The sequence below is a fragment of the Microcaecilia unicolor genome, chromosome 10, assembly GCF_901765095.1.
Source record: "Microcaecilia unicolor chromosome 10, aMicUni1.1, whole genome shotgun sequence".
NCBI lineage: Eukaryota > Metazoa > Chordata > Amphibia > Gymnophiona > Siphonopidae > Microcaecilia > Microcaecilia unicolor.
Window position 1 is genome coordinate 159,709,282 of NC_044040.1, and position 26,244 is coordinate 159,735,525.

Below are 26,244 nucleotides of genomic sequence, written 5' to 3' on the forward strand. Positions count from 1 at the left end.
TGTGTTCTCAAAGCAAGTCAGAGAGAAATGAAACAAATTTCTTGGCAAAGAACAGAGGAAGGCGGAGCTATGGGAAAGCTCCACCCAAGGGCAAGCTGATTTGCTACTCATGTGGAAAGGAGGGACATGTATCTAAATGGTGTAAGGAAACACAAAACACTCCCTCTAGCTCACCTAAGCCAATGGAAGAAAAGAATTTTCAAACCAGGAAATGTATGAAGGACAAAGATAAACACAAGGGCTTTCTAATGGCAGAAAAATCTTTGACTATGGTAAATAATAATTCAAATGAAAGTACTTGGATTTTGGATTCAGGGAGCACATGCCATTTAACCAATTGTAAGGATTTCTTTCAGGAAATGTGTCCAGAGGAAGGTATTCTTAAAACTGCAAACGCAGGGACTGCTAAGATCCAAGCAAAAGGTATTGGATTCTTAAAATGCAAAGTGTCTAATGAAGTTAAAGAAATTCCTGTAAGTGATGTCTTGTATATTCCCCAAGCAGTTTGCAATATGCTTAGTGTATCTACATTAGATAAGAAGGGATTTGTGATTCATTTTGAAAACAGTAAGTGCACAATCTCTAAAAATGATGAAGTGTATGCTGAAGCTTTTATGCATAATGATGTTTATAAACTGAGCATTTCAGGTGAAGCCTCACATATGGTGCAAGTAAGGAAGAATGATGGTAAATGTAGTCTGGAAATCTGGCACCGCCGCCTGGGACATCGTGATTCTAAGGTGATCCAGGATCTTTACAGTAAGCAACTGGCCACCGGCATTCAGATAAGTGCAGATGCTGGTAATATGGAGAAATGCATAGACTGTGTTACTCAAAAAGGTGTGAGACCCTCATTTCCTGCATACACAGGAAATAGGAGTAATAAAGTGCTGGACTTAATACACAGTGACTTATGTGGACCGTTTAATATCCCATCATTGGGAAACAACAGATTTGTGCTAATATTCTTGGATGATTTCTCTAGATATTGTGTGGCCTATTTGCTGAAAGAGAAAAGTCAAGTCACAGACATGCTGAAGAAATACGTAGCCATGGTGAGCAATAAATTTGAAAGAAAACCAAAGGTTCTTCAGACCGACAATGGTGGTGAGTTCACTTCACAAAGCATGCGCACATTTCTAGAACAAGAAGGCATTCAGCATATCACAACAGTAGCTTATACACCAGAGCAAAATTCTGTTGCAGAGAGAAAATTTAGGTCACTTGTGGAAATGACCAGATGTATGCTGTCAGATAGCAATCTCCCTAAAAGACTATGGGGGGAAGCCATTCTCACAGCAGTGTACCTACAAAACAGAATGCCAACTAAAGGCGCTGAGCGCACACCACATGAGACATGGCATGGTAGGAAGCCAAACCTGTCACACATAAGAACATTTGGAAGTACAGCATATGCTCATGTACCAAAGCAAAGAAGGCATAAGCTGGATTCCACAACAGAAAGGGGCATTTTAGTTGGCTATGCTCCAGGACACAAAGGATATAGAATTTTGAATCTGAAAACTGGCATTGTTGGCATAAGACATGTTACATATTTTGATGAAAACAAAAGGGTTGATAAAGGCTGGATTATCCCAGATGAGCCTTATCATCCAGAATATGAAACTAGAACCATAATAGACATGCCAGTGTATATAAATGCCATACCAAGGCAGATGTCTGAAAGCAACTCACCTGTATCTAACGAGGAACAGGCAGAGGAAGCAGACACAGAAAGGATCATTGAAGAGGACAGTACAGTTGGAGAAGGGGAATCAATTGGAGAAGAACTCTCAGATTTAGAGGATGCGGAAAGGTCAGACCAACCTGTTGTCAGACGCTCATCCAGGGAAAACAAAGGTGTTCCACCCCTAAGACTGTCTTACCTAACAAAGTCAGCAGAAGCTCAAGAGCCCTTAACATGGGATGAGATTGAGAAAATGCCAGCAGAAGAAGCTGCTGAATGGCATAAAGCTGCACAAGAAGAAATTGATGCATTGGATAAAAATAATACTTGGATTCTTACAAAATTACCTCCTGGCAAGAAAGCTATAGGATGCAAATGGGTATTCAAGTTAAAAAGGAATGCACAAGGAAAAGTGGAAAGGTATAAAGCCAGATTAGTGGCAAAGGGATATCTTCAAAAATATGGAGAAGATTTTGATGAAGTGTTTGCACCTGTAGTGAAACACACGACAATCAGAACACTTCTGAGCATTGCAGTCTCAAAAGGCATGCAAGTCAAACACATTGATGTGAAAACAGCGTTTCTTCACGGAGATATAACTGAAGACTTGTACATGGAACAGCCAACAGGTTTCATAAATACAAAACAAAGACAGCTAGTGTGTAAATTAAACAAAGGTCTTTATGGATTAAAGCAAAGTGCAAAATGTTGGAATGAAAAATTGCATGAAATATTGACAAATTTAGGATTTAAGCAAGGTGAAGCAGATAAATGTTTGTACACTAGGTGCACAAATGGACAATATGCATACATTTTAGCTTTTGTTGATGATCTGCTCATTGCAAGCGAAAGTGAGCAAGAGTACAAGGACATTGTAAAGTGTTTAAACCACAATGTTGAGATAAAAGAACTTGGAAATGTGTCATACTATCTTGGTATAGAAATTGAGAAACAAAATGATGGTTCTTATCTTCTAAGCCAGAAGCAGAAAATAAATGAGCTTATTGAAAGTTTAGGTATGCAAGATGCCCAAGTTGTAAGCACTCCCATGATCACTGATTTTCTGAAGGATGAAACAGTAAGAGAACCTTTACCAGATAACATCCAATATAGATCAGCCATAGGTAAGCTTTTATATCTAGCTACCACATACAGGGCTGATATAGCAAATGCAGTAGGAATTTTGAGCAGAAGGGTCAGCTCACCTACCAAATCAGATTGGACTGCAGTTAAAAGGATGGTAAGGTATTTAAAGGGTACCATTGATTGTAAATTAAAGATTTCAGCCAATAGTAATCCAAAACTAATATGTTACTGTGATTCAGATTGGGCAGGGGATCATTCTGATTATAAATCCACAAGTGGATATGTGTTTATGTATGGAAATGTACAAATTTCATGGGCCAGTCATAAACAAAGTATTGTGAGTTTGTCTTCTACAGAAGCTGAATATATGGCAGTATCGGAAGCGTGCAGAGAACTGATGTGGATTGAAAAACTTTTGCTGGATTTCGGAATAGCTGAAAAGAGACCAATCCAGATAATGGAAGATAATCAGAGCTGCATCCGACTGTCACAGAATGACAAGGTTCAGTCACGCACCAAGCACATCGCAACGAAATACCACAACGTGCGAGAGTTGGCAAAAGAAGGGGTCATCAGTCTACACTATTGTCACACCAGTGAGATGACAGCTGACATCATGACCAAACCATTACCCAGAGAACATTTTGTGAATCTGCGTATAAAGCTTGGACTTTGTATGAATAAATAATTGCATGACAGTTATGCATGAGAAGGGGTTTGTTGGAATGTAATTGTATTTTACATGCATTGCCTGTCACCTATTATTTCTCTGTGATTACTCTGTGACCTCTGATGTGAATTACTTAGAGAGGTCACACAGCTATGCAACTTCCTGTGGGGGTTAGACACAGCAGATGCAGCACATGGAGCACATGGAGCTCATGATCTCTCCTAACCTGAGAGGATCTATGGTGGTGTGAGCATCCATTACCATCTAAGCACATGGAAGGAGCTGATAATACAAATGTATAGTAATATGTATATATAAGCCTGTCTGATTATAATCTAACTACAAACTGTGAGTAAACAGATGTTTTGTTACTTCAAGTTTAAAGTGACTCAGCAGTGAATTATTCAGGGGTGAATGAGAGAGAGATGAAGAAAGAAATTAACATTTCTAAAGCTGAAGCTGTGTGTACTAAAATCTGCTAATTATTTACTACAAATAATCCAACACAATCCTCCCTCTTGACAGCCTGCGGCCCAGGCTAAGCCCCAGCGCGCTCGCTCTCGTCAGCAGCGTGTGCCTCAGCAAGGCCCCACGGCTCCCCAGCAAAAGCAGGGAACAAGCTTTTGACTGGCTCCAGCAGAGCATAGCCGACATCAACGTGTCCATGCCGGGCGATCTGCCGTTCAGGGGGAGGTTGAAAGTTTTTCACCAAAGGTGGCCTCTTATAACCTCCGACCGGTGGGTTCTTCAAATAGTCCGGCACGGATACACCCTCAATTTGGCCTCGAAGCCTCCAAATTGCCCACCGGGAGCTCAGTCTTACAGCTTCCAGCACAAGCAGGTACTTGCAGAGGAGCTCTCCGCCCTTCTCAGCGCCAATGCGGTCGAGCCTGTGCCATCCGGGCAAGAAGGGCTGGGATTCTATTCCAGGTACTTCCTTGTGGAAAAGAAAACGGGGGATGCGTCCCATCCTAGACCTAAGGGCCCTGAACAAATATCTGGTCAAGGAAAAGTTCAGGATGCTTTCCCTGGGCACCCTTCTTCCCATGATTCAGGAAAACGATTGGCTATGCTCTCTGGACTTGAAGGACGCCTACACACACATCCCGATACTGCCAGCTCACAGGCAGTATCTGCGATTTCAGCTGGGCACACGTCACTTCCAGTACTGTGTGCTACCCTTTGGGCTCGCCTCTGCGCCCAGAGTGTTCACGAAGTGCCTGGCTGTAGTAGCAGCGGCGCTTTGCAGGCTGGGAGTGTACGTGTTCCCCTATCTCAACGATTGGCTGGTGAAGAACACATCCGAGGCAGGAGCTCTACAGTTCATGCAGATGACTATTCGCCTCCTGGAGCTACTGGGGTTTGTGATAAATTATCCAAAGTCCCACCTTCTCCCAGTACAAAGACTCGAATTCATAGGAGCTCTGCTGGATTCTCGGACGGCTCGTGCCTATCTCCCAGAGACGAGAGCCAACAACTTGTTGTCCCTCGTCTCTCGGGTGCGAGCGTCCCAGCAGATCACAGCTCGGCAGATATTGAGATTGCTGGGCCACATGGCCTCCAAAGTTCATGTGACTCCCATGGCCCGTCTTCACATGTGATCTGCTCAATGGACCCTAGCTTCCCAGTGGTTTCAGGCTGCTGGGGATCTAGAAGACGTGATCCACCTGTCCACGAGTTTTCTCAAATCCCTGCAGTTGTGGACGATTTGGTCCAATTTGACTTTGGGACGTCCTTTCCAAATTTCTCATCCACAAAAAGTGCTGACTACGGATGTGTCTCTCCTGGGGTGGGGAGCTCATGTCGATGGGCTTCACACCCAGGGAAGCTGGTCCCTCCAGGAACAAGGTCTACAGATCAATCTCCTGGAGTTGCGAGCGGTCTGGAACGCTCTGAAGGCTTTCAGAGATCGGCTGTCCCACCAAATTATCCAAATTCAGACAGACAACCAGGTTGCCATGTATTACATCAACAAGCAGGGGGGCACCGGATCTCGCCCCCTGTGTCAGGAGGCCATCAACATGTGGCTGTGGGCTCGCCGTTACGGCATGATGCTCCAAGCCACATATCTGGCAGGCGTAAACAACAGTCTGGCTGACAGGTTGAGCAGGATTATGCAACCTCACGAGCGGTCGCTCAACTCCAGAGTAGTGCGCTGAATCTTCCAGGTGTGGGGCACCCCCTTGTTAGATCTCTTTGCATCTCGAGCCAACCACATGGTCCCTCAGTTCTGTTCCAGACTTCAGGCCCACGGCCGACTGGCATCGGATGCCTTCCTCCTGAATTGGGGGGAAGGCCTGCTGTATGCTTATCCTCCCATACCTCTAGTGGGGAAGACTTTGTTGAAACTCAAGCAGGACCGAGGCACCATGATTCTGATTGCTCCGTTTTGGCCGCGTTAGATCTGGTTCCCTCTTCTTCTGGAGTTGTCCTCCAAAGAACCATGGAGATTGGAGTGTTTTCCGACCCTCATCACCCAGAACGAAGGGGTGCTTCTGCATCCCAACCTCCGGTCTCTGGCTCTCATGGCCTGGATGTTGAGAGCATAGACTTTGCCTCTTTGGGTCTGTCGGAGGGTGTCTCCCGTGTCTTGCTTGCTTCCAGAAAAGATTCCACTAAGAGGAGTTACTTCTGTTTATGGAGGAGGTTTGCCGTCTGGTGTGACAGCAAGGCCTTAGATCCTCGCTCCTGTCCTACACAGACCCTGCTTGAATACCTTCTGCACTTGTCTGAGTCTGGTCTCAAGACCAACTCTGTAAGGGTTCACCTTAGCGCAATCAGTGCTTACCATTACCGTGTGGAAGGTAAGCCGATCTCAGGACAGCCTTTAGTTGTTCGCTTCATGAGAGGTTTGCTTTTGTCAAAGCCCCCCGTCAAACCTCCTACAGTGTCATGAGATCTCAGTGTCGTTCTCACCCAGCTGATGAAACCTCCTTTTGAGCCACTGAATTCATGCCATCTGAAGTACTTGACCTGGAAGGTCATTTTCTTGGTAGCAGTAACTTCAGCTTGTAGAGTCAGTGAGCTTCAAGCCCTAGTAGCTCATGCTCCTTATACCAAATTTCATCATAATAGAGTAGGCCTCCGCACTCACCCTAAGTTCTTGCCAAAGGTGGTGTCGGAGTTCCATCTGAACCAGTCAATTGTCTTGCCAACATTCTTTCCCCGTCCTCATTCCTGCCCTGCTGAACGTCAGCTGCACACATTGGACTGCAAAAGAGCATTGGCCTTCTATCTGGAGCGGACACAGCCCCACAGACAGTCCGCCCAAATGTTTGTTTCTTTTGATCCCAACAGGAGGGGAGTGGCTGTGGGGAAACGCACCATATCCAATTGGCTAGCAGATTGCATTTCCTTCACTTACGCCCAGGCTGGGCTGGCTCTTGAGGGTCATGTCACGGCTCACAATGTTAGAGCCATGGCAGTGTCAGTGGCCCACTTGAAGTCAGCCACTATTGAAGAGATCTGCAAAGCTGCGACGTGGTCATCTGTCCACACATTCACATCTCATTACTGCCTGCAGCAGGATACCCGACGCGACAGTCGGTTCGGGCAGTCAGTGCTTCAGAATCTGTTCGGGGTTTAGAATCCAACTCCACCCCCCTAGGCCCATATTTATTCTGTTCCAGCTACACTCTCAGTTAGTTGGATGAATTGTTAGGTCAATCTCAGTTATGTCCTCGCCGTTGCGAGGCCCAATTGACCATGGTTGTTGTTTTGAGTGAGCCTGGGGGCTAGGGAATACCCCATCAGTGAGAACAAGCAGCCTGCTTGTCCTCGGAGAAAGCGAATGCTACATACCTGTAGAAGATATTCTCCGAGGACAGTAGGCTGATTGTTCTCACATACCCGCCCGCCTCCCCTTTGGAGTTGTGTCTTCCCTTGTCTTTGTCTTGATACATATGGGACTGATGAACACGAGCCGGTTCGGGCGGGAAGACGGCCGCGCATGCGCATTGGCGCGCGAGGACTAGCAAAGGCCTTTGCTAGTGAAGTTTCCGGTTGGAGGGGGCTGCCGTGGACGTCACCCATCAGTGAGAACAATCAGCCTGCTGTCCTCGGAGAATACCTCCTACAGGTATGTAGCATTCGCTTTTCTGCCTCTAAATGGTAAGATAGAAAAGAGGCTGCATCGCGCCACCAGCTTCAAAATGCAGCTCTGATCCTGGTGTAAGCAAGAGCATGAAATAAAAGCGTAGAGAATTTCCATTCAAAGCAAAATATATCTGACTTTCACACTTTAAAACATGCATAGAAGGGGGTAACCTACACAGAGTTGCAGTTACAACCTTAAAGGCAAAGGGGAAGAAGGTAACCTGCATGGAGCAGCCTGTACAACCCTGGCCCACCATTGTGTGGACACACTGGATAGACCATGCTGGTACTGGTCTGCCATCATTTAATATGCTACTATCAGGCTTATTTTTGAAAGGGATCGCCGGCGATCTTCCGACACAAATCAGATCGCCGGCGATCTCTCAATCCCAGCCAAATCGGTATTATTGCCTTTTGTTGTGGCGCCGGCCAACCTTCAAGGGGGCGTGTTGGTAGGGTAGTGAAGGCGGGAAGGGGGTGGAGCCGGGCGGGGTTACGAGATGGCCGGCTTCACCATGTATTTTTAGGACCAAGTCCCAAAAAAGAGCCCCAACTGACCAGATGACCACCGGAGGGAAGCGGGGATCACCTCCCCTTACTCACCAAGTGGTCACCAACCCCCTCCCACACACACAAAAAAAAAATTAAAACATTTTTTGCCAGACTGTATGCCAGCCTCAAATGTCATCCCTAGCTCCCTGACAGCAGTATGCAGGTCCCTGGAGCAGTTTGTAGTGGGTGCACTGCACTTCAGGCAGGTGGACCCAGGCCCATCCCCGCCAACCTGTTACACTTGTGGTGGTTAATGTTGAGCCCTCTAAAACCCCCAAAACCCACTGTACCCACATGTAGGTGTCCCCTTTCACCCCTTAGGGCTATGGTAATGGTGTAGACTTGTGGGCAGTGGGTTTTGAGGGGGATTTGGGGGGGCTCAGCACACAAGGGAAGGGGGCTATGCACCTGGAAGCTAATTTTGTTTTTTTTAAAGATTTTTTAAGTGCCCCCTAGGGTGCCCGGTTGGTGTCCTGGCATGTCAGGGGGGCCAGTGCTCTACAAATGCTGGCTCCTCCCATGGCCAAATGCCTTGCATTTTGCCGGATTTGAGATGGCTGGGTCTGGTTTCCATTATGGCTGAAAATCGGACCCGGCCATCTCATCTAAAGCCGGCGATCCGCTGGCGATCCTATTCTAAGCCCGGCGAGTGATTTGGCCGGTGCCAAGCGTATTTCGAAAATACGCTTGGCTCCGCCCACTTACGGCGCCGGGCCCAAAGATGGCTGGCCATCAACTTCACCGGAGCCGTTCGATTATTCCCCTCTATGACACACAAGCAGGTTTTACAAGGATATTTTGTTTGGAGGCATTGCATACCATATATTTTGTGTAGCATTTATTGACAGTGCACATGAATAGACATACAGTGCATCACATGTCAAGCTACATTTTACATAGAGTGTCTAGATTAGAAATGGAAAGTCCAAGTCGGGATGTTCACAATTGCCAGCCTGTTTTACAAAAAGCTTGCTGACAACAAAGACTTTTGTAAAGTATGCCTAGCACAATGAGAAATATAGATACATTTCCCTAAGCATGCAGCAAGTGTAAATACTTTACACTTGCTGCATGCTTAGGGAAATGTATCTATATTTCTCATTGTGCTAGGCATACTTTACAAAAGTACTTTATAAAAATACTTTATAAAAATACACTTTTGTGAAGGAAAAACCCCTCAGTATCACTCAGAACCTTGTACAGGCACCTACTGGTGCCATATGGGTAAATGTCAAATATTGATTACATACGTGTTTAAGTAACTTCCCTTACACATATAAGAGCATATTCTAGGAAATCACACTTATAAGAGCAGTCAATTAAGAGAGGAGGGGGTATCGATAAGGACTATAATTAAGTTGGGTTATTTTCACACAGGGTCCTATTTTATGCAATGAATACCTGTGCTAAATTAACTGACTTAATAGTACTCCATGTTGATAACTTCCCCCCCCCCCCAAAGAATCCAAGTTTATAAACACAATTGAACCCTCAATTGGCCTTCTAAAACCATAGCCAAATTAAACATTTTATTGTCACTTTAGAAAGCCATCAGGGAACAATTTTGAAATACATGTATATTCTCATACAAGATTGGGAATATATGTGTAAATATTTGAACCACCCCAACTGCTGCTGGAACACTACCCCCCCCCCCCCCCAATTTGAATTTGATTGTCCTATGGCAATTACATGTGTAAATGCTGGCATTGTAACATTAACATTTGAACATTTATACTTGTAAATCCTGCTACTTACATGTAGGGTTAAATGGTCAGTATTTTCAATGGAGAAGGGTAGTTAGTGGGGTTCCTCAGGGGTCTGTGCTGGGACTGCTGCTTTTTAACATATTTATAAATGACCTAGAGATGGGAGTAACTAGTGAGGTAATTAAATTTGCTGATGACACAAAGTTATTCAAAGTCGTTAAATCGTGAGAGGATTGTGAAAAATTACAAGAGGACCTTACGAGACTGGGAGACTGGGCGTCTAATGTGAGCAAGTGCAAAGTGATGCATGTGGAAAAGAGGAACCCGAATTATAGCTACTTCATGCAAGGTTCCACGTTAGGAGTCACGGACCAAGAAATGGATCTAGGTGTCGTCGTTGATACATTGAAACCTTCTGCTCGGTGTGCTGCTGCGGCTAAGAAAGCAAATAGAATGTTAGGTATTATTAGGAAAGGAATGGAAAACAAAAATGAGGATGTTATAATGCCTTTGTATCGCCCCATAGTGCGACCGAACCTTGAATATTGTGTTCAATTCTGGTCGCCGCATCTCAAAAAAGATATAGTGGAATTAGAAAAGGTGCGGAGAAGGGCGCCGAAAATGATAAAGGGGATGGGACGACTTCCCTATGAGGAAAGGCTAAAGCGGCTAGGGCTCTTCAGCTTGGAGAAAAGGCACGTGAGGGGAGATATAGAGGCCCATAAAATAATGAGTGGAGTTGAACGGGTAGATGTTTTCCAAAAATACTAGGACTAGGGGGCATGCGATGAAGCTACAATGTAGTAAATTTAAAACAAATCGGAGAAATGTTTCTTCACTCAACGTGTAATTAAACTCTGGAATTCGTTGCCCAAGAATGTGGTAAAGGCGGTTAGCTTAGCAGAGTTTTAAAAAGTTTTGGCTGGCTTCCTAAAGGAAAAGTCCATAGACCATTATTAAATGGACTTGGGGAAATCCACTATTTCTGGGATAAGCTAACATAGTAAGTGACGGCAGAAAAAGACCTGCACGGTCCATCCAGTCTGCCCAACAAGACAACTCATGTGTACTACTTTTTGTGTATACCCTACTTTGATTTGTACCTATGCTCTTCAGGGCACAGACTGTATAAGTCTGCCCAGCACTATTCCCGCCTCCCAACCACCAGGAGTATAAGCAGTATAAAATGTTTTGTACTTTTGGGGGATCTTGCCAGGTATTTGTGACCTGGATTGGTCACTGTTGGAAACAGGATGCTGGGCTTGATGGACCTTTGGTCTTTCCCAGTATGGCAATACTTATGTACTTATGCTCACAGGTCAGGGTTAAGCGCAGAGGATCTGTTATATTTATGTAATCACCCATTATAATGGGGATTACTAAGAAGCAGCAGTAGAACTCTCCAGAGTCACTGGGGGGGGGGGGGGGGAGGATTAGAGGTGTACGAGGAGTGGGGACCCAGCCTAAAGGGGTCGGCTGTGGAATAATTTGCAGAAACAAAAGTGCTGCTGAATAATGATTGATAGTTGGGAAGGAGTTAGAGTTGACAAATGGGATTGCAGAGGGGAACACAGGGTCTTTGATTGCCTGTACCTCTGCCGGGACTCTTGGAGGAATGGGGGGGGGGGCTCCTGGAGTGGCAGAATAAACTAAGGCTGAATTAAGGAGAGTTGCTGCCCTTAACAGTAGCAACTGAGATGGTGTGAGAAGCTCTGGATGGGCAATGGGAGCCCAGCCCGGGAGTGGGGACAGGAACAGGGAAAATCTGTTGAAGACCAGGGTGCAGTTCAAGAAGTGTATCACTAGAATGAGGACAGCCAAAAGGGTCTGTGCTTGTGGGAGAACTGGATTGTTATCAGGAGCAGCCTTGGATTATTGCTAGCCCAACAGGACAGGTAAAGGACAGGTGGAGCTCTATATGTGTGAATACCTGGGGGGGGGGGGGGGGTACTGAAGGAAACAAGTTGGAAAATGACTGGGGTTGTAATATACAATCTTGAATGAACAGGAGAGTTGCTGATAAAATGGGTTACTTGCCAGTTTCAGAAAGTTCAGTAAAGTTGAATTTGCAAAAAGACAAAAGAATCCTTGAAAGCGCTATGTGGTTCTTTGGAATGGGAGTGAGGATGCTTGCTCCATTGATTGGCAGAGAGCCCCTTAGGAGCCTAACTTCACTTCCCATTGCTACCGGATCTCTATTTCAGATCTTGACCCACACCTAAGCTCGAACAGGAGAGACTGTGCAGTGTGAGGAGTGCAGAGTGAAAGAGTACAGCAGTGTGAGAAAATTCTTTGTGGCCCGGGTTGGCCATGGGAACTGAGCTGGTGGAGGTGCGGGTGAGACCTAGATTACATTTATAAATATTCAGGCAACAGATTTATGTTGTATGCCATGGTTTTTGGTTTTTTTTTTTTTAATAGTCAAGCTAAGTGAAGCAAGTGGCATATCTGCAGGGAAACAAAATTGTGGGAAAGTTGCAACCCATCAAGAAACCTGAAAAAAAAAGTCAGCTGTGAAAGTGATGAGTAAATAGCAAGAGATGTGTGATATAGAAAACAAAAAAGAAAATGAGATCAAATACCATTGCATGCATAAGTCAGCAGGGAAGCAAGAAGTTGTGCCATTGCAATTAACAGGTACAAAGCAAAACTGCTAAAGAATTGTTCAAGGATTAGTAATTGAGGGTGGTTTTTTTTTTAATTATTTATTTATTTATTTGCTGGATAAGGAGTTATACTGTAGTGTAGATTACTGCCATAAATCAAGAGCGCTGTTAGACAGGCCATTAGTTGCCTTGAAAGTCATGCTTCATTTAATATTGTCCAAAGAGACCGCCATCCCTCCAGGCCTGCTGAAAGCTATAATCATCCTCTTTACTTACTATGCAGTCATTTGCTCTAACTCACTCACATTTTGACCCATGGCTTTATGGTTCTTGTGCACAATGCACTATGTAAATTGTATAGCCTTAAATTGCTAAGAGGCCATATAAAATGTATGACTGATGTGATGATTTAATGCTGAAGTATAACATGAACATAAACAAGTTAATTTTATAGCACATGTGTACATCTACTTTCCCTGAGTTAGTTTTATAATGACACATAAGTACATATGCCTTTGTAAAATAGGTACAGCATATGCACCTATGTGCCTTTACTGCCTTACATCCTGTTCTGTAGATAAGTAGCACACAAAGCAACACAAACAGCAGAGGTGATCCAAGGAAAGAAGTATACTGAAGAGTTCACCAAAATAAATGTTATTGAAGAAGAACCCAACTTGGCCAGGTTTTGGCTTTGCCTTGGTCATGGGTCACCAGATTCTTCAAAACAAAATTTAAAAACGTTCACTTTAGCAGAAACACTCCTCACCAGCCAAATGTAGAAGCATCTGCTGATACAGTGAGAGGATCGCTCTTCAGTAAAATTTATTTTGGTGAACTCCTGCATGTTCTCCATTCCTTGGTTCACCTCTGCTGTTTGTATTGTTGTAGATAAAACAAACTCCTTTAAAGTATTTTAAACTAATGTAGGGACCCTTTTACTAAACCACATTAAGCAGTTAACACTGACTTTGTGCCTGTTTGCCCCATGTTAACTGATAGTGCAGTGCCAAATTAAGGGGCTTTAAGTTTTTTTTGTTTCAGGGGGTGTGGCAGGTACAGAGAGTGGGCATGGAAGGCATTTAGCAGTTAACTCGCTGCACCAACCATGCACTAACTGCCTAATGCAGAGCTAATATAGGACTAGGGTTACCATCAGGCTTATTTTCGAAAGAGAAGGGCGCCCATCTTTCGACACAAATCGGGAGATGGGCGTCCTTCTCCCGGGGTCGCCCAAATTGGCATAATTGAAAGCCAATTTTGGGCATCCTCAACTGCTTTCCGTTGCAGGGATGACCAAATTTCATGGGGGGGCATGTCGGAAGCGCAGCGAAGGCAGGACTGGGGCGTGCCTAACACATGGGCATCCTCGACCCATAATGGAAAAAAGAAGGGCACTAATTGTCTAATGCAGAGTTAATATATGATTAGGGTTACCATCAGGCTTATTTTAGAAAGAGAAGGGCGCCCATTTTTCGACACAAATCGGGAGATGGGCGTCCTTCTCCCAGGGTCGCCCAAATCAGCATAATCAAAAGCCGATTTTGGGCGTCCTCAACTGCTTTCCGTTGCGGGGACAAGCAAATTTCATGGGAGTGTGTTGGAAGTGCAGCGAATGCGGGACTGGGGCGTGCCTAACACATGGGCGTCCTCGACCCATATTGGAAAAAAGAAGGGTGCCCCTGACGAGCACTTGGGCGACTTTACTTGGTCCTTTTTTTGTTAGACAAAGCCTCAAAAAGGTGCCTGAACTGACCAGATGACCACCGGAGCGAATCTTAGATGACCTCACCTTACTCCCCCAGTGGTCACTAACCCCCTCCCACCCTCAATATTTTTTTTTTTAAATATTTTTTTCCAGCCTCTATGCCAGCCTCAAATATCATACCCAGCTCCATGACAGCAGTATGCAGGTCCCTGGAGCGGTTTTAGTGGGTGCAGTGCACTTCAGGCAAGCGGACACAGGCCCATCCTCCCCCTACCTGTTACACTTGTGGTAAATGTGAGCCCTTCAAAACCCACCAGAAGCCCACTGTACCCACATGTAGGTGCCCCTTCACCCCTTAGGGCTATGGTAGTGGTGTACAGTTGGGGAGTGGGCTTTGGGGGAGTTTGGGGGGGCTCAGCACATAAGGTAAGGGAGCTATGCACCTGGGAGCAATTTCTGAAGTCCACTGCAGTGCCCCTAGGGTGCTCGGTTGGTGTCTTGGCATGTCAGGGGGACCAGTGCACTATGACTGCTGGTTCCTCCCACGACCAAATGGCTTGGATTTGGTCGTTTCTGAGATATGCGTCCTCAGTTTCCATTATCGCCGAAAATCAGGGACGACCATCTCTAAGGTCGACCTCAATTTCGCGATTTGGGCATCCCCGACCGTATTATTGAAACGAAAGATGGACGCCCATCTTGTTTCGATAATACGGATTTCCCTGCCCCTTCACTGGTCCTGCGAGGATGTCCTCAGGAAAACTTGGGCTCCCCTTTCAATTATGCCTCTCTATACATCCGGATTTCCCCGGACATGTCCTCCTTTTCAGGGGACTGTCGGGAGTCTGGGTGGTTTTTTCCAGCCTGCCCGTTTGTCCTGGTTACTGGGCAGGCTGACTGGCAGGCCTCAGGGTGCACTCCCCTCACATACCTTTAGCAGCCCTGGTTGTCTAGTGACCTCTTCAGGCCAGGAAACAACCTCACTCTTTTTTGCCATGCACTGCTGCTGACCTGCTCGCTGCCATAGCCACTTCTAAATGGCTGCTGAGACTTCCACAGAAGTCTTGCGAGGCCACTGGTTGAAGCCATTTTGAAGTGGCATCAGCAGCGAGCAGGTCATCGGCAGCAGTGTGCATGAAAGAATGGAGTTCTTTCCTGCCCCCAAAGAGGCCACCAGACCACCAGGGCGCAATGAGGTATGTGAGGGGACGGGAGAGCAGTTTGATGGAGTTGTGTGGGTGAAGGGAGGGGGCTGTAAAAAAGGTGAGTGGAGGGAGGTTGGAAAAAAAGATTGGTGAGGGAGAGTACATGTGGGGAGGAAAAAAGAGTGTAATACAGCTTATGGATAGAAGGGGATGGAGAGGATAGGGAGATAGATTGGAGGGAAAGGAAAGGGGGACATGCTCATTGATGTTTGCTTTTTTGGAATTGTACATCTTTTCATTTTGTATTTAGCAGAGTATAGAAGAAAATGTATTATGAGTATTTTCACTGCTTATAGAATCTGGCATTCTTGGGGGGGTCAAGGTGACTGCAGTGCAGGAGAATGGTGGGGGCAAGGCTGCATTTTATTTTGTCTCGGCAAATATGGTAACCGTATTCAGGTCCACTTACCGCCTCCTAAATGGGAGGCACCAAATGATGTTGGATTAATCGGGAACAGGTACCATGCATTAATCTGAATGTTAATCCACATCCTGCAAAAAAAATAAAAAAAAGGAAAGCCTCCCAATAGGTGCTACATTAAATTAGCAGCTATCCCATGGTAAAATCCTGTGTTAAACCAAGGTAACTGCAAATTTTACAGCAGTTTAGTAAAAGGGCCCCTGAATGCATTTTGAATTGTATTGTTTTTAGCAGTAGAATGTGAAAGATGTAGAAGGGTGTGAAGACCTTTGCAAGATGCTGTAAATAAAATTTTTTTGCCCCAAATACCAAAATGTTTACCTTATTTGTTTTTATTTCATAAATAATTTGTCTTTGACTTTAGTGTTTCACTCCAAATGCCTTTTAACTATCCAAGTCACTATAAAAAAAAAAAACAAAATAACCTTGAAGAGTAAAAAAAATGAAATTTAAAAATGATATAAACTCTTCTTCTTAGCAAATTATGAAACAAAAACCCCTGGATTCTGTATAGAACACCTAGAGATTTGCACCGAAATCTGAGCATATTCCATAACAACGCGCAAAACTTAATTCACTTAAGCCAATCAACGTTAACAGCATTTACCGAGCACTAATGGGCAATAATTAGAATTTACACGCTTAACTCTAAGCGTATTCTATAATGAACTGTGCCTAAATTCTAAAGCACATAGTTCGAAAAGGCAGTGGGTGTGTAATGGACGTTCCCAAATTTATGCACGCTGTTATAGAATATGGCCTAGTCCGTGTTAAATCTATGTCCAGGGATTCACACTACATTTTCATTGGTGTAAATGGATGCACATAGTTTTATGCGCTGTGGTATCAACTAAGCGTATTCTTTATACTGCACCTAAATTTTATTGAATATGCTTAGGTGAAAATGATTCCATGTGGATTTTCTAGGTGCCATATATAGAATCTCCCCCAATGTGCTTAAAGTGAGGGTGACCATCAGTATTTTCACTTAGGGGGGAATTCATCAAGCAATGCTAGGGCCTTCATGTGGCTCTTAAGCCTTAACACACATTAAATGCTAAGAAGTTAATTTTATACCCAGGGCTACTTGATGAATTTCCCTCTGTCTGTGTTAATAATACCAGACACAATGGCTCTAATGTGTCAAGCCATTTAAAGTGGTGTTAAGACTGAAGGGGATACTGGCATAACATCACAAGTCACCCTTACTATAATACTGTAAAGCAAAACAAAAGTACTCTAACATGTAAATGTTCACATACACCACTCAAGTTTCTAAAAAAGTATCCAGTTGATATAAAACTGACCATCGCTGGCTAAATTAGCCCTGGATATTCAGTTCCAGGCCATGGGCTGGCACCGGCATGAATATCCAGGGCTAATTATGGAAGCAGTGGACATTTAAGCGTATGTGGGTCCTGGCTGATATTTAGCCTAGGCCCCCGTAAGACAGTTATGTGGTCCCTGGCTGAATATCAGTTGGGGCCCTTTTACTAAAGTCTCATCTTAGTCGGACTTTCCTATTTGCTAAACCCATATATTCAAAGCAGCACTTTATAAAAATATTTCCCATGTTTTTTTTTCTTGCAGGCCATGCACTAATGTTGCCAGTAGTTTGAGGGGCACTTACCTCCGGATTCTATATAGCGTGCCTAGAGATCCGTGCCAAAATCCAAGCGGATTCTATAACAGCACGCGTAACTTAATTGGCTTATATATAGAATCTCCCCCTTAGTGCCTCCTAATAAGTGCTCCTGGGTTAAAATGTGTTATCCAGTTAGTGTGCACTGATTATAATGTGCTAGCTGGATAACGTGGAAATACCCATTCCCTGTCTGTGACACACCCCCTTCAAAAATATTTTTAAATAATATGTTAGCATGTTGAAAAGACAAAATGATCAGAAAACACTTTAATGCATTTTACAGTAAGCATTTTCTCATATGTTAAGGGCACATTAGAACTTGACACCCTTTAGTATAAGGGCCCCAAAATAGTGCACTCTAGGGTCCTTTTCCAAAAGGGTTGCTATGTGGCAATCCGGAACTGCCGCCGGCACAACGTGGCTGCCGGTGTCATTTCCGGCGTGCTGGAAAATAATCCCAAATTTCTAGCGCAGCGCTAACACAACAGTAGTGGCGCTGCCCGGTTACCGTGGGAACCTTTACTGCTACCTCAATGGTTGCTGATAAGTGCTCCCCCTGGATGGCCATGCAGTAAAAATAATTTTACCACATGGCCATTTGGGGGGGGGGGGGGCTTTTACCTACTGTGGTAAAAAGGGCCCTAGAAGCAGGGAAAACGGCCTCTTCCGCTATGCAAGGCCATTTTTACTGCAGCGTGTTAAAAGGACCCCTTTGTTTGTAAATGAACCCTTAATCGTTATGAAACTCTGTCATAACTGTCAATTCCCAAATTTTCCTGGACATTTTAATGATGAAATCTCGCCTAAAGAAATGTCCTCAGATTTTTCTGATCATCATACATCAGTTTTGAATAATCTCACAAAATTATTTTTTTGCACTTATTGGTAAGAGCAGCCAAGAGAAATAAACCCAGCAAATTTGCATAACACAGATTGCTTATGTATTATATTTATTTGTACATTTATTTTGTTTTCAGGTTGGAGTAAACGCATTGAGTACAATCCTGGATCTGGTAGTAAAGCATTATTTCCAGGCATTCACTTGGAGACCTGTGATGGGCCTGTTTCCTCAGTCCAGACTACTGTTGAACTGCAGACTAATAATATCGGAAAAGGGTGTGATCGAGAGACGTATTCTGAGAAATCTCTGCAGAAACTATGCGGTGCGTATGGTGATGGACTACAGCTGCTTTGGTGTTCGATTTTCTGTAAAAGTATAAAGCAAATGGAACCCACATCTAGTGAGACATATAGGTTAAATTCTATTAATGGGAGTGGAGGAGTGGCCTAGTGGTTAGGGTGGTGGACTTTGGTCCTGGGGAACTGAGGAACTGAGTTCTATTCCCGGCACAGGCAGCTCCTTGTGACTCTGGGCAAGTCCCTTAACCCTCCATTGCCCCATGTAAGCCGCATTGAGCCTGCCATGAGTGGGAAAGCGCGGGGTACAAATGTAAAAAAAATAAAAATAAAAAAATTGGGCACTAGTAACATAGTAGATGACAGCAGAAAAAGACCTGCATGGTCCATCCAGTTTGCCCAACAAGATAAATTCATATGTGTATACCTTACCTTGATTTGTACCTGTCTTTTCAGGGCACAGACCGTATAAGTCTGCCCAGCAGTATTCCCCGCCTCCCAACCACCAGTCCCGCCTCCCATCACCGGCTCTGGCACAGACCGTATAAGTCTGCCCTCCACTATCCTCGCCTCCCAACCACCAACCCCTCTTCCCCTCACCTGCTCCGCCACCCTATTTCGGCTAAGCTTCTGAGGATTCATTCCTTCTGCACAGGATTCCTTTATGTATATCCCACGCATGTTTGAATTCCGTTACCGTTTTCATCTCCACCACCTCCCGTGGGAGGGCATTCCAAGCATCCACCACCCTCTCTGTGAAAAAATACTTCCTGACATCTTTCCTGAGTGCATCTAGTGAGCATTGATGGCGATGTGGACTATACAGAATAGTTAGTAAGGAAAGGTAAAAATTGGGCACTAGGAAGATCCACATTAAACTAGTATTCTGCAAAGGGTGCTCTGTGCGGAGCTTAGCACAGATCTCACACCTAACCTTGGGAACTGCACTTAGGCCTGCTGAAACCTGGTGTAAATGCTGGGCAGACTCAAGAAAAATGTCAGGAAGTATTTTTTCACGGAGAGAGTGGTGGATACTTGGAATGCCCTCCTGCGGGAGGTGGTGGAGATGAAAACGGTAGCGGAATTAAAAAATGCATGGGATAAACATAAAAGAATCCTGTTCAGAAGCAATGGATCCACAGAAGCTTAGCGTAGATTGGGTGGCAGAGCCGGTGGTGGGAGGTCGGGGCAAGTGGTTGGGAGGTGGAGCTAGTGCTGGGCAGACTTCTACAGTCTGTGCCCTGAAAATGGCAGTTACAAATCAAAGTCAGGTATACACATAAAGCAGCACATATGAGTTTATCTTGTTGGGCAGACTGGATGAACCATACAGGTCTTTCTCTGCCGTCATCTACTATGTTATGTTACTATCTACTATAAAGAGTCAATCCCACAATGAGCTCAACAGGTTTGTAAGGGCATATAAATAAATAAATACACCAAAACGTTACTTAAAAACTTTTAATTAGTGATTGATACTTAGTGAAGGGGTACACAGAGAGTTCAGTATGGCTGTTCCAACAGCCGAGCTGATCTTAGTGAGTCTGGCTGCACAGCGGCTCACTAACACTAATCAATAAAACCTGTATTTTGATTAAAATTGTATTTTCACAAAAAACAGGGAGACATGCAAAGAGAGTAAAAAATGATGTTTGGAGCATGTTAGTGAGCTGCTTTGCCACCCAATCTCACTAAGATCAGCTCGGCTGTGGGAACAGCCATACTGAACTCTCTGTATACCCCTTCACTAAGTATCAATCTCTATTTAAAAGCTTTTAAGTAACGTTTTGGTTTATGCCCTTACAAACCTGTTGAGGTCATTGTGGGATTGACTCTTTATAGTAGATTTTGATATTGTCTCTCCTGTTGGGTTTTCTTTTTTTGCATTGGTATGCAACTAATGGCAGTCGGGCGCATAAATGACCTTATTCTATTATAACATGTCGAATATCTGGGAATGCCTCTGAGCCACCCATGCCCCTCCTATGGCTATTGTCCTCTCTTGTGTGCTGTAAGATTTAGGTGCACACTTTATAGAATAGGGTGCAGGGCAGATCTGTGCATAAACCCAAATGAGTGCCAATTAACACTAATTATTGGGCCCCGTTTACTAGGCCGCACTGTAGGCGTGCTAGCATTTTTAGTGCACACTAATGCTAGAGACACCCATATATTCCTATGGGTGTCTCTAGCGTTAGTGCGTGCTAATTTTTAGCACAGGCTAAAAACACTAGTGCACCTTAGTAAAAAGGGCCCATTAATTGTTAATGGCTTATTAATTAATTAGTTTGCATACAGATCTGGACAATTTATATAGAATCCAGAGGATAGCATATGCAGTTGAATTTTTAAAAAACTAATGTGCACTATTTATGGATCACTTTCAATGGCTTTATTCTCCTAATATTGAGAGTGAGACTCTTAAATTGGATTCTTGAAAATTTTATTAGGGCTGAGTGTCTAAATTTATGTTCAAAATTTCACTAAATACTTAATTTAAGAGCTTAAAAGTAGGTGGCAACAGGGACACATTTAGGATGAGAAAAAGTTAGGAGCTTAGCACTGTTTTTTCAGCTCTAAGCATCTAAATTACATAGAAACAGAGAAAAATGAGGCAGATAAAGAACATATGGCCTATTCAGTCTACCCAACCATGCCATCTACTACCCCTTCTTCTCCCTTAGAGATCCTGTGTACTTATCCCAAACAGGGCCGCCGAGAGGGGGGCAGGGGGGACAAAATTCCCCATGCCTCCCAAGTGGGCCCTGCACCGCAGTCCCCTCTACCTGCTCCCCTCTGTCCACCACCGGGCCGGGCCCCCCTGAATTCAAATCATAGCGCCTCACCTCGACCTCGCTCCATGTGAAAGAAGTGCAGCAGTGGCAGTCTGCAGATTGCCTCCCTTCGGGCCTTCAATCCCTGTGTCCCACCCTCATCTGACGTAACTTGTGTGAGGGCGGGACACAGGGAGGGAAGGCCCGAAGGGAGGCGATCTGCAGACTGCTGTTGTTGTGCTTGTTTCACACGGAGCGAGGTCGAGGTGAGGCGCTATGATTTGAATTCAGGGGGCCCAGCCTGGTTGTGGACGGAGGGGGGATGACGACGACGACCTCGGGAGGGGGGACGGCGGGAGCGGGGCGCCTGGCCCAGTCTCTCGGCGGCCCTGATCCTAAGCTTTCTTGAATTCAGATATAGTTTTGTCACTACCACCTCCAACGGGAGGCCACTCTACAAATTCTTTCTATGAAGAAGTATTTCCTCAGGTTACTTCTTAATCAATCCCCTTTTGCTTTTATCTTATGTCCCCTCATTTCATAGCTTCCTTTCAATTGTGAGAGATTCACTTCCTGTGCATTTGTACCATGTAGGTTTTTAAACATCTCAATTATATGTCCCTTCACCCATCCTGTTTATGTTTTTGAAGATGCGGTCTCCAGAATTGTACATAGTATTCTAAATCAAGTCTCACCAGTCTTACACAGAAGCATCCTCCCCTCCTTTTTCCTACTGACAATTTCTCCCTCTATATACCCAAGCTTTCTTCTAGCTTTTGCCATCAATTTTCTACCTGTATGGCCACCTTAAAATCATCGTACAAGATCACACCCAAGGCAAATGAATGGAAAGCCTAAATTTAGGTGAATTTTCAGCTGAAAAATTAAGCTTCCATTTTTGGCTGAAGATAGTGTACAAATTTAAGTAGTCAACTTAGATTATTAAGGTGCGTATGGCACATCCTGAAAGAGCCCCCCCCCCCCCAAAAAAAAAAAAAACATCTGTTGAAATACCTGGTGTTTAGAAGTTCTGGGATATGTTGGAAAGTGATCCCCAGTCGTTCCTGCCCCTGCTGGCACCAGGTTCAGAATGACACCAACAAGCTCTAGCAGTAGTCTCATAGTACAACCTGGTCTGAATATCACTGCTAACCAGATATCCTTTGGCTCAGCCCACAGCCTGCCCTGATGCTGTCTGGATAGTGCCCAGTCAGTCAGGGGGCTTATTCAGGGGACTATCCAGTTAGTGCTACTGAATATCCCTCTCACCATCACTTACATGGTTAGCAGTGCTTGCTAACCAAATTAGTGCCTTTGAATATTGGCACCTTAGTCTTTTGATAAACATCCTGATTTGGGGTTTGGGGTGATATGGTGAAAAAGAAAAAAAATGAAAACAGTTTCTGGCTATTGGTTTGTCACAAAGAGTGTTTTGTGTTCTTATTTCTCTCTAAAATGAGATCAATATATTTTCCAATATATGCTTGTGTGCATGTGCATTGTTTGCATAAACATCCTTGTGCTTTGTTGCATCAAATTAACACATGGTAAAGATGCCAACTGCTGACTTTTATTTTAAAAAGTAGATAAAAGTGTTATCTTCTTCCCTGTAGCTACGGGAAGAGAGGTTATTTTTAGTTCACAGTGCTATGGCCTCTTGGTACTTGGAGGTTTGACCCAATAATGTAACATACTGAGTAATACATTGTTGATAATTATCTATTTTGCAAGCATAAAATGATACTTTACAGGAGATATTTCACTGATCCTTTGTCATCATCTCGCTAAGCACTTGAAATGGCAGTGCACAGTCTAACAGTACATTCTAGAGATATAGAATATAATTTAAGAAAAGACATCCAATTCAAAATAAGGATATCCAGGTCGATATGTTGCTGGTGGTGCTAGTATTTTAGAGGAAGATCTGCCGACATACAGTCTCTTCTAAAATACATGAAAAATGGACATTCATGTGCTAGTTATGTCCCGCATTTATCAAGCTATTACCCAATATACAAAATATAGACATTCATTTCAACCCCATGTTTGCTTCAGTGGCTGCTAGGCTTAAATACAAACTGCAGAGGGGATGGCCAATCAGACAAGAATCATGTGACCAGAGTGGCTAATCACAAAATCGACTGCCATTCATTTAGACAGGTTTCAAAGTCTAACTTAATTTGTGAATCCATAATCCCGATAAGCAAGACTCTTGTTGCGGTCACTACTCTGAACCCTTGGAGGTACCCAATCAATGATCCTCCACTTGATGTTGTTTACTTCATGGGTACAGTAAGTCCAAATCCTACATTCGTGCTAAATTTAACTGCAATCAAACCTGTCGAGTTCTGCCCACCTGTATCAAGGAGCAGGGGCATACGATACCATAAACAACATATACAGATTCATATGAAGTATTAAACCTAGCAGTGATACAAAAATCTTTGGATGGTAGAAACAAATCCATCCCAAAAATTGTGGAATCAAACCACGAGCATCGAGAACGTGGAAAATGTTTACATGTTCCATGTTCTCAATGCTCGTGGTGTGATTCCACGATTTTTGGGATGGATTTGTTTGCACACCAAAGGGGTAAGAAGTTCACCCACATTCTTACCCCTTTGTTAAGCAATCAAGCTAAATCAGAAAAAAATGATTTAGAGGCAAAAAAGGCCAACATTTTGTAAAAAGTGACACAGTTTCAGGGGGTACTAATCATATAAGGTAAGACAGACACCATCTTCTCCAATTTGTGATGTACTTGATATTCTGTCTATCATTCTCTGTGAGTAAATTTAACTCTCCTATATACTGATTTGAGAATGGATTGGGAATATCCACAATTCAAAAATCACTGTTTGAGATCTGTTGCACAGTCCTTAAAATTCTTCATGGAATAACATATTCTTCTAATGTACAACAAATGACTTTTTAGTTAATGTTTTTTGAGATGATGAGGATGATATCTAGTAAATCTCAGAAAATCATTGTGATCTGTGAGTTTGCAGTACAAAGCAGTAGTGATCACACCTGGATGTTTAGAAATTTGCAAATCCAAAAATGAAATTGATGATTTGAGTATTAATATTTATAAAGTGGTCACATCAACTTCCATGTAGTGTGGAGGAGTAGCCTAATGGTTAGAGCATTGAGCTCAGAACCCAGGGACCCTGGTTCAAATCCAACAGCAGTGATGGGGTGGATCAAATTGGTGGGGGGATAGTATTATACGTTAAAGAGGTCCTTGAATCAGAGTAAAAATTCTGCAGGACACAAAATGCACCTTAGAATCTTTATGATAAAAATTCCATATGTAAAGGGGAAGAGGATAGTGATAGAATCGTACTACCATCCACCTGTCCAGAATGGACAGACAGATGCATAAATGTTAGCAGAAATTAGGTAGGCCAACAAACTGGGTAATACAATAATAATGAGTGATTTCTATTACCCCAATATTGACTGGATAAATGTAACATGAGAGCATGCTAAGGAGATAAAGCTCCTAGATGAAATCAAGGACTGCTTTATGGAACAGCCAGTTCAGGAACCAACAAGAGGGAGCAATTCTAGAACTAGTCCTTAGTGGAGCGCATGATCTGGTGCAAGAGGTAACTGTGCTGGGGCCACAACAGTGACCATAACATGATCAGATTTGATAAAATAACTGGAATAAGTCGCCTCTGCCTCTTCCTTTTCTTCTACTTCCTCCTCCTTTGCCCCTTCTTTGACCTTCTTAGGTTGGAGAGTTGGAGCTAGGCCTGTGCCTTCTTCTCCATAGGGTCCTGCAGCTTGTTGGTCAGCTGTGGAAAAGAACCATAATGGCATCTGTGAGATAAATGAACCTGGTGGGAAATACAACCAGAATGGCAAAATTATTTTACCATTTTAGGGTAGCTGTTCAGGAGCCTGGCACAGTCTGGTGGTTGTGTGCATTTTAGAGACAGACAGGGGCAGACTGACCATTTGAGCAATTGGGCAGTGCCCAAGGGTCCAGTTAGTTGAAATACAACCTGTTCCACACGCAGGGCCCAAGAGACAGGCAGAGCTCCTGAGTTTCAATGTGTGGATGAGACAATGGTGCAGGGAGGAGGGTTTTAGATTTGTTAGGAACTGGGCAACATTCTGGGGAAGGAGGAGCCTATTCTGAAAGGATGGGCTCCACCTTAACCAGAGTGGGACCAGGCTGCTGGCATCGGCATTTAAAAAGGAGATAGAGCAGCTTTTAAACTAGAAACGGGGGGAAGGCCGACAGTCGCTCAAAAGCGCATGGTTCGGGATAAGGTATCTTTCAAAGATATCACCAAAACAGGGAAGATAGGGTATCCTGATAGTGAGGTTGCAAAAGAGACCATAGTAGATTAGGTGTCCTTAAATGAAAATAAAAATCAGACAAAAGATTGCAAATTAATACTGTCAAGTACTAAGCATGATGTAAACAGGAACAACAAACATAGTTTGAAAATATCTATATGCGAATGCCAGGAGCCTAAGAACTAAGATGGGAGAGTTCAAATATATTGCACTAAATGAAAAATTAGATATAACAGGCATCTCTGAGACCTGGTGGAAGGAGGATAACCAGTGGGACACTGTCATACCGGGGTACAAATTATATCGTATTGATAGGGTGGATCGAATTGGTGGAGGGGTAGCATTGCATATTAACGGAGCCTTGAATCAAATAGATTGAAAATGCTGCAGGAAACAAAACACTTCATAGAATCACTGTGGATTGAAATTCCATGTGTAAAGGGGGGATAGGAGTGTACTACCGTCTGCCTGGCCATGATGAACAGACGGATGCAGAAATGTTAAAGGAAATTAGGGACGCAAACAAACGGCAACACAATAGGAATGTGTGATTTCAATTACCCTGATATTGACTGGGTAAACGTAACATCGGGGCACGCTAGGGAGGTAAAATTCCTTGATGAAATCAAGGACAG

At 43.9% G+C, this 26,244-nt stretch overlaps 1 protein-coding gene across 1 annotated transcript in view; it reads left to right on the forward strand.

Annotated features, from left to right (window-relative positions):
- Positions 1–26,244, forward strand: part of CLSTN2 (calsyntenin 2) — a 1,123,462-nt gene that overhangs the window by 741,716 nt on the left and 355,502 nt on the right. Inside the window, exon 7 of the mRNA XM_030216144.1 lies at positions 18,362–18,547. Within this exon, the coding sequence (XP_030072004.1) occupies positions 18,362–18,547 (186 nt within the window). The remainder of the gene's footprint in view (positions 1–18,361; positions 18,548–26,244) is intronic.